This window comes from Ambystoma mexicanum, chromosome 7p (genome assembly GCF_040938575.1).
Source record: "Ambystoma mexicanum isolate Mex_15411 chromosome 7p, UKY_AmexF1_1, whole genome shotgun sequence".
NCBI lineage: Eukaryota > Metazoa > Chordata > Amphibia > Caudata > Ambystomatidae > Ambystoma > Ambystoma mexicanum.
The window spans coordinates 605,187,933-605,201,167 of NC_090939.1; the positions used below are offsets into that span (position 1 = coordinate 605,187,933).

Below are 13,235 nucleotides of genomic sequence, written 5' to 3' on the forward strand. Positions count from 1 at the left end.
CCTTCACAGGGAAGATATTCAATTTTCTTACCAGTCTGGTCACATCCAATACCACATTTTTAATACTTCGTGTTTAACCATAAATGACCCCCAGGTTACGCCAGAGTGGACGGACCCCTTGCTAAATATGCTCATAGAGGCATAGCTTTGCCTCACTGATGAGGCCCAACAAGACTAAATGCATGTCTGAGGTTGATGTTGGTCCTCTTGTTCAGAGGAGAATTGCATAGCATTTAGGTGGTGGACTGCTCCGGTGGGTCAGAGCAGACCGATGTGAAAATTGAGATTTTTTTCTCTGTGAAGGGTACAGTTAGCTAAAACATAGCTGTAGACACTCCAAAGTGAGAACCTACCCACAGACCAAGTTATTTTGTCTGTGTTCATTCTCGATAGATGGGCTCCCACAACTCTGCTAATAAGGCATAAAACAACCAAAAAGAAAGGGGCGCTTAAAGTATCCCTGTAACACTACACTTAAGGTGGTGTGTGTTACAAAGGGAAAACCCTGTAAAATACAAATGGAAGAACTCTGCCTGCACTGGCAGGCTTGGGGACACACCAGTGTGCCCAAAACACATGAGCTGAGCAGGTGAGTGACGCTAAAATGGTTAACACATCCAAATATCATCATCAAAAAGTCTTGGTTTGAATGGTTTGGTCTAACTTGGCGACATCTGATAGTAATGAAAGAAAGTCAGAATCGCTTCATTCAGTGCATTGAGTCCATTAAGTCGCGTCTCACCAGGTGCAGGGTTTAGCCAAGTAAAAGACCCCTTGAGAAACAATGTGAGGTATGAATAACCCGGAAAGAGACTGCGCCAGATATTTACAGAAAACGTTTATTACTCAAAAATGCCCTTAAAAAAGATGACACGTGTTTCGGTCCTCCAAGGACCCTTTTCAAATCCGGGCTAATGGGCGTGAAGTCATCTAAATGCCCCCGTCACATAATGTGAAAATAAGACCTCCATATATTGAACAGGTTAAATCCCTGCTGTTTCCATTACAAGCGTCTGATCGCAAGTTGCTAAGAATCCCTCGCAAACATAGACAGCTATGCTGCAGGCTCTATTGAAATCAATGGAGAGAAATCTGCAAAAAGGAAAACACCCCTAATAGCACTGGATATTATTGGTCCAATGGAAGTTATATAATGTTAAGATACCTTTTTTCTGAATTTCACACCACTGTAGTGGTCTTATTGGAAATAGCGAGCAGGGACACTAATCTTGCAGTGAATGTAGATGACTGTACTTCAAAGTAGGTATAGATTACGTTGATGGATGAACTAAAAGAACCACGTCAAAGTTTATGTCTAAGGTATTAAGCAGAGAAGAGTATCGACAGATTATTTGTCACTAACAATGGGGTGAAGTTAGCATGAAGAGTCATCAAGGGGCATCTTGGCAAGACAGGGTTTATAGAAAATAGAACCTCATTAAGAGTATAGTAGGAAAGGGCAAGTATGCTTCCTCTGTCACACTTAACAGGTGTATCAGGTCAACAATCTCAATGGCTCAGTCCTTGTTTCAGGCTCCCCTTTCACTTGGTAGTTGTCGAGGTCCTCTATGGGAATGCCAGCCTCTTCGGCAAAGGCTCGATTAGGTTTCACGAACAAACAGCTGCAGGGGGACTTTGTGGATTACTGCCCATAGATTTATCTTGCTCGACCACTAGCATCCCCTGGATGATCTCAAAAAAAGTTTTGGTGCCAGTGTTTGTAAAGCAGTGGCAAAGTAAGGCCTGATGTCATGTGCTGTATCAATAAATCACAGGTGTCATAATACTACTGGTGTATTGATTCTAATACAGTTTTCATTTTGCCAAAATCATCAGTTTGGGTACTTCTCATTTAGGAAAGGCTGGGATGACGAAAGGGACTTGGAGTGCTGCCTCAATTAACCTCCAGTACTCCTAATCCTACTTGTCCCCAATTGTCCTCCCATCCAAGGAATTGAACTCAATACTTCAGATCTTGGAAATGTGGCTGGGCAATTATTGGGTAATGCATCCTCTTATGTGGTACGAATAAATGGCAGGACATTAAGTGAAAAATCTTGCATTATGGGATTAAGACTGCTGCAAGGTGAAAACCACGTCATTTTTAGTTTGAGCTATTAGGTGGAGCTTATAAACCAAAACGACTGCGTTGGAGTACATGTAAGACGGGGGTGGGCATGTGAGGAGGGACACACAGATTGCAGGTGTTTGGACATTTACCCACCCACCGACTGTCCCTGGAAATGCTAAACACAATGGCCATCCATACCCACTACCTGCCCCTCCCCAGCCAAAACACATCCACTCGGATCTCTTTGGTGGTAATTCTATGAAGAGATACCATCAAACTTTGCCTTCCACTTATATTTCTATGCAGTCTGCTGGGAGTTAATGGTTTCATTATAGCTGCAAATGGCTACTGGGTCATAGAAAATGTCTTAACTGTGTGTACCTTCAGCCACTTCATTTATATCTCTTTCATGCACTGAAGTCCTGTTAAAAACAAGCAACACCAACAGTTTTGGCTTGATGTATTAGATCGGCATTTGTGAGGTACTGCCGTCATATGCCCAGGTAATCACTCAATTTTCTAGAAGCCTCGATTTTATGGCCATTATGCCAGAGCATAGAAAATGCCTATTCCATGCATATACAAAAACCCAAAATGCTGGCTTGTTTAAGTACTGCAATGGGGAAGATTAGGACTAGGAATAACAGATATTTCTGGTAAAAAGTGAGGCTTTAATTGGCATATTAAACTTCCAGTTTACTAGTAATGCAACTGTATTGTCTTTTTTTAATGTATTTATATCTTTTTACAATACATAAACTTTGGATATATGGCAATTGTTCCCCGTGACAAGAGCGATCACTTCCCTCTATGTGTACTCCTCAAACCCTTTGTGGCTCTTAGCGTACCCATTGAATATGATCAAAATGGACAACTATCGTAACAAAGTGCAAAAATCAGATACATTGGCATGGCAAGAATTTAAATGCAGCCAACCAGGTGGTTGCTAGCATCGTGCCAACTTTCATAAACCAATGTGAGAATGATAGGGCTAACAATGAAGTTGGGATAATTCCCATGTTTGTTAATCTGATGTGTAGTATAGGTGATCATACTAGGTCCACAAGAGCATATACAACAACCCTTAATAGATCTAATAAAGTAATCAATAAAAGACACCACTGAGATAAGAAAATCACGGATGAACAAAAGAAGTTCGTAAAGAAATAGCCACAGTGATCTATCCTTCCTTTGGGAGCAGAGACACTATTGTGATCATTGCACAAATAAAATCCATAAAAAATACGTACCGTAGGTGGCTGAGGGATTACAAAATGAGCCGAGAAATAGAAAGATTGAAGAAGATAGCTAAATGTTGCTTCTCAGTCTAATAACACGACAATATGGGAGGTAATCCGTGGGACAAAACAAAGAGAAGTCACCACAAATTTTGTATCTTAAGAACAGTGGACGAATCATAAAATCGTCTTTGGGGTCAAAAGAGGACAATGTCTGGTACTCCCACCGCCAAATAGATGGACATGCAAGGCTTCAAGACTTGATATTGTTATTATTGAGCACCTGAATAACTCACGGGCAGCTGGGCCTGATGGCGTCTGTAACAATTTGTTAAAACTTCACCAAATGTATGGGCTCACGCCCTCCATATCCTATTCCAGGAAATTGGAAAAACAGGGAAGATGTCGGACACGTGGTAAATGAGTCATCTCATTAATGCGTACAAGAAGGGTGCAAGGAACAAGTCAATTACTGTGTGCTAGCTATGCTAGACATACCGTCAACATTTTTTGCAAGGGTCTTGTTGGCAGAGCTGAATACATGGATTGCCTCTAATAATATTCTTCCACCAACCAAACTGGATTTAGGTCCAAATCCAACACGCTACATAATCTACTGATTTTAACGTCTTCTGTCGAATATGCATGGAAGATGTGCAAGTCTAATGTGTACTGCGCATACATAGATATTTGCGCTGCTTTTGACTCCGTCCTTCGGAATAGGCTATGGAAGAAATGTAGCTCTTGTAACATCCCGTCAGGATTACTAAAGATGTGAATACTGTTATATCCAGACACGGTATGTATCTGATTGGATGGTATGGGCAAACTTTCCACACCTGTCTCTACTTGTCGTGGGGTGAAAAAGGGATGCACTGTTGCAGCGACCTTGTTCAATTTATACTTAACAGATATGCACTTGCTCTTTATTAATCTGGCTACCAGCCCAGTTAAAGTTGGGTCGGCAACTGTTGGTTGGCTTGCATATGCCGACGATTTGTTGCTACTAGATCACACCGCCAAGGGGTTTGCAGAACATGCTAAATGCGTTGGGCGAGTACACCAAAAGAAAATGACCTGAAAGTAAACAGTGACAAAAGTAAGATAATCGTCTTTAAAGTAAAACAATCTACCAATTATTTGGTCCTTTGAAAACACCAGACTTGAGCAGGTCAAAGAATACAAATATTTGGGTGTGCTTGTTGATGAGAAATTAAAATGGGATAAGCATTGGGCAGCAATCAAAACCAAGTGTATGAAATCTGGGAATGCAATTAATGTGTTTATTGCCAAAAATGTTGGCTTCTCAGCAAATGCTATCTTCCTGTTGTATACAGCAAACATCATCCCAGTCCTACTCTATGGCATTGAGATATGGGGCCATAACTATCTTGCGGTATTAAAAAAGTTTGAAGCCCTGATCCTTCGCAAATTATTTAGGATGCCACAGAATGTAAGAGTAGAATTTCTATAATTAGAATTCTACCTGAAAGGGATTGTGGTTGTGTATATACGAAAAATAGTAATATGCTATGAAAATTTAAGAACGATTGATAATACCACAATTATTGTACCATATTTGCAAGCATTTTTAAGGACTGACCATCGCAACACCATGAGAACGATATGTAAATATAAGTCCTTACACAATAAGTGGTCTGAAGGTTTTGAGTGTAATTCTTTATCTAGCCATCTCCAACGGTTTAAGGGCTAGTTGAAAAAGAAACTGGAAGTGTATAGCCAGGAGTGCCATCTTGTTGAACTGGCTACAAAGAGCCATAGCGGACGTTATTGCCAATGTAGGATGGAACGCATGTTGTTACCTCTTTATATCACTGCATATCCTAACCCACAGATCTTAAGATTCTACTTAATGTTAAAATGTAGCAATTGTGATGTACTAGAGATTAAAGGAGCAAGACTGGGCATGAGTCGTCCAGAAAGAATGTGTCGCTTATGTGGGGGCTCCGAGTTGGAATCTCTTGAGCACCTTCTTGCAGATTGTGATAGTTTAACTTCGATTAGAACAAGTTTCCAAATCTTTTAATAATTTGTTTGATCCTAGCGATGTATCACTTTTATGGTCAAAATGTATACAAGGTGATGCACATTTTGGTTACATTTTATCAGAAAGTGATTGACATTTTTTATTCAACTTAAGATGGCCATATCTGAACCATATATTAATGAAATTCTTATAGTGACTGTGATTGTTTTTATTATAATGGGTTTTAACTTCGGTTTGATATGTGCATTTTCAGACAATTTTTCACTTGGATTTGTGTATTTTTCATGTATGTAATATATGTTGTGTATACAAAACCATAAGGCTAAAAGTATATTATGAAATAAACTTTAGAAACGTATTATCCCACATCAAACCATATTACAGATGAGAAATTACGATAAAACAAAACAATTCATTCTAGTTACATGAAAATAAAGAAATACAACTCATACAATATATTGCAGTAAATAATCACATAACCATGTGAGTCTTAAAGTCTCACCTTGTCCCAAATAAAGAAAATACCAATTTCATTAAAATCAGCCGCAGTTCCAAACTTTAAACATAAAAACAAAGCACACACAACATATAACACAATAACAAATAGGGAATGATCACACATGCGCAAATAGTCCACATATGCATTCCCTCTGTTCTGACATGTAAACATCATCCATATAATTCATTAAATGATTCCCACATATCCAATAGTAACCCTCCATATCCATCTTCTATACCTCACTTGTTCACATAATATTTGAAGATCTGTGATACAGTCTTTCACTTCTGGTTTCTTTCTCGTGTTCCAAACTTCAGTATTTGTTTCTTTGCTACAGAGCTTTAACGATCCAACTATTATGACCTTTGCTCAGACCGAAACACTTCTGGGGATGCTTGTGGTTCAAGGCATGAAATAAGCACCGTTGCATAGCAATTTGCTATGCCATTCTGTAGGTTTGATAATCAAATGGACACTTGTGTAGCAAAGCTAGCTATTTAAGTTACACTGTTAAATGGTAGCACAGCTTGTCATGCATTCCGCCCTTGCCCTTGAGGCTCGCTTCACCCTCTTTTCTCCGTTCACTGCAAGTTCGAAGGGGCTAATGGAGAGAGAACGCACAAGTAATCATCTTCTCCACTCTTAAGTGGAGAATGCCTGTGCGGGGCCACTAGGCAAGACATTCTCTTTCAAATATTTGCAAACCAGAAATAATCAGGATGATGATTTTATTAAGCTAACTATATGCTGTCTTGCAAAGACCAGTATGTTTTAACTTGAGTCATGCAATTTCTTTCCCAAAAATATAAGTTGTTACATAATGCATAATTACAGTATTGATACCGTGAAACACTGCATCATCTCCACGCTTTACCGTAAAGTTTAGGCTAGTGTAGCCAAATCACATAGTGCCAAATATATTTCATTTTGTTGGGGAAGATGCAACATGTTGACGAGTGAAAACTTTTGAAAATGTACATTATCAAACGGCCAAATCCCCTTGATGGTAAACCTAGTTCTGTAACTTGCTGGTTACATATATCTGTGCAACTGGTGCTCAACCCATGCTCCTTGACATTCTCTCTTATGCCCCGGCTGCTTTATAGCAGCTACCCTGAAAGAGAGGTGACCAGCAAACTATAATATTCCCCCTAGTTTGCCCAGTTCTCTGCCTGCTACGCCAGCCACTCTACTTAGTGTCTTACTTTCTTTCCTCTTACATAATTAATTCACACCTCTAACTAGATGTTTATTCAAAGAAGTGATCAAAAGTTCCATCCAGTCTTTACTTAACTGATCTACTGTGCTACCATTCGCTTTAGCTAGCCTCCAGAGCTCACTTTGCTCTTTGATTGCATTATATATTAGCACATGCAGAGAGAGCTGGCAAAACTGTTTCCACAGCCTTTTTATCATATATGTTTATTTGTGTCGTCCATTCATGCAGCTAACATTTTACAGACACTCATCCAGGGCTCACAGTCTTTTTGCCCACTTGCCTTGTCAAGTAGATTTAATGAAGGGCAAGTACCATTTGCAAGGGAGGTTTTAAACGTTTAATTAACATTCACTTTGCTTGCAGTAAATGTCAAAATGTTTTGTCGTTGTGTGACATGCACCGTTTTAAAGAATGCACGTTTACATTTGTTGTCATGGGTTGAGTGCATTTATTTTAGATGGAGTAGGTGAACTAAGTTACTCAACCTGCTGGTCTAGTGGAATTTTACATAATTTGCAAGGCCTGACTCCTCTCACTAATGTCTTACTTCAGCAGTACACAAAACGGTTGTATTATTGCTCATTTTATGTTGGGTACAAATAACTTCTGATGACATTATTTTAGTACAACATTGCTAATCAAACGGGTTTGTTTGCTAATAAAAACATTTTTCATTTGCAAATTCTGCTAATCAATTTTTGAAAACTAATTTATGCCTTGTGGTTTCATGGAAAAGGTATGTGACGTAGCTGGATTGCCTCTTTTGGGGTGGGACCACGCCTGCTTTGCAAATGCTCTTTCCCATTCTGTAATGGCTTGGCAGGCTGAAGAACAATGGTCTGGAGGATGTCCCAGAGCAATTCAAGAGGTTAGGATTAATTCCAAACCTTCCAGCCATCATCTCTCTTGTTTTGCTTTGCCCAGACAAGACCGGTTCACATTTACATAAAGAATAGCCTGGGCTGGATGTCTGATATTACAGTCTTTGTGTCATATTTATTCTTTCAAATAATTCATGCCAAAACCCATCAATTTACGGGCAACTACATTGTCTGGATGTATAACTAGCCAAGTTTCAAGCATTTGTTTCCCCTGCCTGTTCCAGCATCTTCTCGTTATAGCATTATGCTAAACAAGCATTGGCAAAACCTAACGTTTTGACTTTTGTGTAGTCATTTGCCAGGCACTACCATAATGGCATTACCTGGCCACCAGATTGCAATTGCCTGCATTCTTCACTTCTGGGTTCCCTGTTGACCTCTGTGTTTTGCATCTGCTTTCTTTACTTCCAGGTTCCCTGTTGTGCTTTGCCTTGGTTCGGTACTACATCTGCTTTCTCTACTTCTAGGTTTCCGGTTGGGCTCTTTTCTTTCTGATGGTTCTGTACTGCATCTGATTTGTAGGTCCTTTGTTCTTATTCTTTGTTGTGCCCCCCTCCCTTTCATGTCCCCCTGTGCCTCCCTCCTGTCTGACCACCCTTGCGTGACCTCCCCCACCCCCTCACCTGCCTGGGCTCCCCTCTCCCTACCCCCCTTTCCACCCTGTATCCCCTATGGTGCGCTATGTTTCTAACTGCTTTTCTATCGACTAGCCTATCCAGCCCTCTAGGTAAGGTGCGTGTGAGGCCTTTTTACACACAGAAATCTTGTCAATAAGGCTGTTTTAATTCTTCGTTGTGTAGAGCTTACACAGGCTATTTATAGCAGCATCCCCATAAATCTTGGAGATCACTGGAGACATGCTGGCCAGCAGCAGCTTGCAAACCCACTCTTTACTTTAGCAATCGACACAGTTCCCTGAAAGAAGCAACTGGGATGAGCCCTGGTCTATTTTTTTTTAACACTCTCTGTTAATAATTCTAACAAGATAATACTTTCTGAGTAATGTAGAAGGGAATGTGTGTTTTTGTGCAACTGCCTGCATTTTGTACGTTACAGCGTTCGTGAAGCATTTTGAATCGTGATCATGCTTTTCACATTGCTTTAGGACACAGGTAGTATTGTGTAAAATGAAAATGGTCTTAAACTAGCACTGCATTTCTGCTTCATTTTCCTCTGTTTTGATCGGTTGTAGTAGAGGCAGCGCAGTTGCAGCATCATGGGCATTTCATACTTTGTTTTCTTTTCATCACAGAAGCACATCAAGTGCGTTTGATGTCTCAAAGTTTTAGAAGCTGCCCAGCAAGCAGTTGTTTGGCATTTGTGAGAAGGAAAAGCTTTTGGTGTTCTATATGAAGTTGGATTTTATTTAGTCTTAAGAATGTATGTGTCCATGTCCATGCATGAAAGGGCACTGGACATAGTGTGTTGTCTTCGAGAGCAAGAAATAGCTGGGCATGTAGTCTGAACTGTATATATTTTCAGTGGCACAGATTGTACAGGTACCTCTGAACAGGACTGTAATATATATATATATATATATATATATATATATATATATATATATATATATATATATATATATATATATTCAGGCAAAGTAGCCTAATTTATCAACAGAGCTGCTATATACATGTCATGGCACAGTGGCAATTATTCACAGCAGGGCTGATTGCATCATGCCCACATTTCTTAGCAGGACTGCTATGTTTTGGGACAATACCTGCATTTCTTAAAAAAAGAGCTGCTGTAATGACAAAGCACGAACAAGTGTTGGCATTTTTTGAAGCAGGCTAAAGTACTGAGCAAGAACAAAATTCCTGAATCCCATTACTGCGATGTAGAAAACGTTGCAGGGAAAACAAAAAATGTCCCCCAAAGAATAGATGGGGAGGGGCATTTAATAAAGTGAGTGGATGTGGCGCAGGTGTAACCGAGATCCTCTTTTGGAACACCCACTCCCTCTTTTCCTCTCTCTCTCTCTCTAGCCGCCCACTCCGAGCCCTCTTCCTGTGATGCTAAGAACATTGGTGTCATCTACGACTCCACCCTCTCCTTCCCACAACTCTAAGAAGTCAAACTATCAGCTGTACCACCTCAGAGGTATTCTTCCTTTTCTCACTTTCCCCCAGAAGCTCACCGTCTCTAGAGCTCTGGTCCTCTCTAGGCTGGACTATTGCAGCAGTTTTAAATCTTCCTGTCTCTACTCTTCGACCTTTACAACTTATCCAGAACAGGACTGCGAGACTTGTCCTTAGCCTCAAGCCCAGGGATCGTATCTCTCAGCTCTGAAATCTCTTCACTGGCTTGCTGTGGCTGCAAGGATCAACTTCAAGACCCTCTGAATCATCCACAAGGCTTTCTGGGGCCGCTCTACCTCCAACTTTCTCTTCTAAAACATCTTTCTTCTCGACTTCTCTGCCGATCTACACCCAACCTTCGGAGGGTCAGACGCTTCTCCAAGCAGAGTGTTGGGGGCAGATCTATCTCCTCGGCTGGGGCCTCCCTCCGGAACAGCCTCCCTGCCTCTCTCAAACTGGAGCAGAACCACCTCTGGTTCTGGAAGCAACTCAAGACCTTCCTTTTCACTTCTGTTTTCTCTCTTCCTCCCCCCTGTTGATGCACCTCACTGCTCTGCGCCCTGGTCACCCTCTGAACTCAGGCCCAGGCTCCTGCACGTCCAGTTGTCCTTGCACTGCCTCCCGGCTCCCCAGCACTCAATGGTCTGTATCTGCCGCTCTACAGTCCCTTAACTCTGCACTTATGAGCCACCCAATGGCTGCACTTGTGAGTTAACTGCACTTCCCCCTTGCCCTCCTCCCCTTCCCTTCCCCGCACTTGCGCAATCTGAATGACACAAGGCCTAGTAAGATCGTTAGTTTGTCCTGCCTTCATTTCCCCTCCTTGTCTTGTCGCGCCTAGAAACACTTGTATACAGGTGCGTTATAAATGCCACATCATATCATATCGCTGTGTCCACCTCAGCACATCCCATCTCCCTCTTAGCTGTACTCCCAATACAATAGTTTCGCTTATGGGTGGCGCTTTAACACAAAAATAAAAAAGGAGCACCTGATTTGTGAGCCAAAATTCATTTTTTTTTTAAGATGGAACCCAAGGATAAAATTATCATTTCACTGCCACTTAGGCAAGAAACCCCAAAAGGCACACCGAGCTTTTCACTACATTTGATAACATAGGGAAAGTCTCAACTGGTGTTTCATGTCAGTAGTGTCATCAACATACTCAAAAGGACTGCACCACAAAAAGACAGACAAGGTCCGATATACAACGAGCGCGAGTACATTTGTATAAAATTGCCACAAAGAGAAACAGGACCACGGTTCTAGTACCTTTCATATAAACCAAATTCCCCGCAGGTGACAGTTGGTGATTTAACATAACAGACCTGAAGTGGGACCAAGCATAGAGCAGGGCGCGCTGATAGTTCTCCTCTCCCTCCACCTCCTCTCTGGAACCGCACAGGCGCTCTACCAGTGCCTGGACGTCTTTCTCCTGTTCCTTCTCGAAGTGAGTCCAGTGCGCCATGGTAGTTCAGAGACCTCGCAACAACCGATGCTACCTTTACCCGGACAACTACGGATTTTTTGGTTAGCCATTCACCATCCTCCGTACGCCAATCGGCATGGCTGAATCCGCCCCTTCACCGAAAGGCCCCGCCCACAGTGTAGTTAAGCCCCCGCCCTCTTATGACTAACACCACAAGCTATGTTTTCTTGTATTGACATTGGCCGCGGAAGAGAACAAGCACAGCGCTGTCAAAAACTTGAAAGGATCATTGCGGCAGCCATCTTGCAATGGCAAGCGGGCTTTCTCCACGATAAACATAATGGCCGATTACTGAATGTTTTCATGTTGTGGGCCCGCTCTGCTCTGTTAAATCAATTAACATTTTGATTGATGTAAATCTTTTATTGGTTTGTTGCTTTATGGTCTCTAGGTTTTGACCATTCCTTTCTTGATATGCAAGAAGGACGCCACCCGCTGAAACGGTGTCTACAGTAATTTTCTAATGGGAAGCTTCGAGATCTGTTTCTGTGGTGCATCTGTACACGATTACAAACTGTCTTGTTTCGCATGAAAGTGCTGTTTGTTGGGATGAGGCTCTCGCATGAAGTTTCTATGTATTTTATTGCTTGTTATTCTTCCCTTTACAGAAAGTTTCGTGTCAAATCACCACACACTTCCCGGTGCTGTATACACCGACAAGTGTTACTTGACCTATTTCAGTACTTGGTAGATAAACACAAAATGCAGCACTTGTTGCATGTTTTTACCAAGCATATAGTAAATACATACTGTATAGTACCTGTTTCTCTATTGTCTCCAGCATAGGATTCCTCGTGTATTCTAAATTCTACTTTAATCTAAAATTCCACAGGATTCTATCGCAAAGCACGAGTAGAGAAGTCAACACACGTACATCAGTGCTATACTTCCAATTACGTATGAGCAATATATACAATTTGTATTTAAATATCTTCATTTAAAATCTATAAAGAGACGTGCACCCGCCCGCCCCAATAAAGTGATTTAGTGTAGCAAATACAGTCGTTAATGCTCTGATTACTTACCGATAATCCTCATTATTCCTAGTCCGACTCCTCCTCGTCACAGTACTTACCTCATGAGGCCCCTGCCTACGACACAGGACCTTCTTTTATTTATTTTATCCCTATAACTCCTCCCCCATCACCATGTCACTCAGTTTCATATCAGGAAGCCGGAGCATGGGACCTTCCCCGCAGGGAGGGTGAGGAGGGTCGTCAGTACTGTGACGAGCAAGAGTAGGACTAGGAGTAATGAAGATTACCAGTAAGTAATCAGAGCATTACCTCCACGTCCACTCTTCCTCTTCTAAGTACTTACCTCATGAGGTATACCAAAGCAGAAACAGGGAAAAGCTCCCAATGAGACACAGAGCCAAAAACAGTGCAGAAAAAACACACCTTTAATAACTCCAAATTCACATCCCCACAGATAAAACTCCAACCCCAAAGGAACCAACCCCTGAGTGGGAGACATTCAACCTATAGTGGTTGATGAAAGTGCTTTGATCAGCCCAAGTGGCAGCCCTACAAATCTCCTTTTGAGAAACCCCCCTTGCACCCCCACTGAACGTAGGCAGGCCAGAAGCCACATAGGCCATGGAGACCACAACAGGGATCCACCAGCTAATGGACACCACAGATGCCTTACGCCCAGCACCAGCTGGGCTAAAAGTAATCAGAAGCCTATCAGAGTGGCGGAAAGGGGCAGTCCTAACCAAATACTCCAACACCGCCCGCCGCACATCAATGT

The 13,235-nt window shown here is 41.7% G+C and overlaps 1 protein-coding gene across 1 annotated transcript in view; it reads right to left on the reverse strand.

Moving 5' to 3' along the window:
- Positions 1–11,586, reverse strand: part of TUBGCP5 (tubulin gamma complex component 5) — a 1,250,274-nt gene extending 1,238,688 nt beyond the window's left edge. Inside the window, exon 1 of the mRNA XM_069636613.1 lies at positions 11,323–11,586. Within this exon, the coding sequence (XP_069492714.1) occupies positions 11,323–11,462 (140 nt within the window). The 5' untranslated portion in view covers positions 11,463–11,586. The remainder of the gene's footprint in view (positions 1–11,322) is intronic.
- Positions 11,587–13,235: the final 1,649 nt, after the last annotated feature.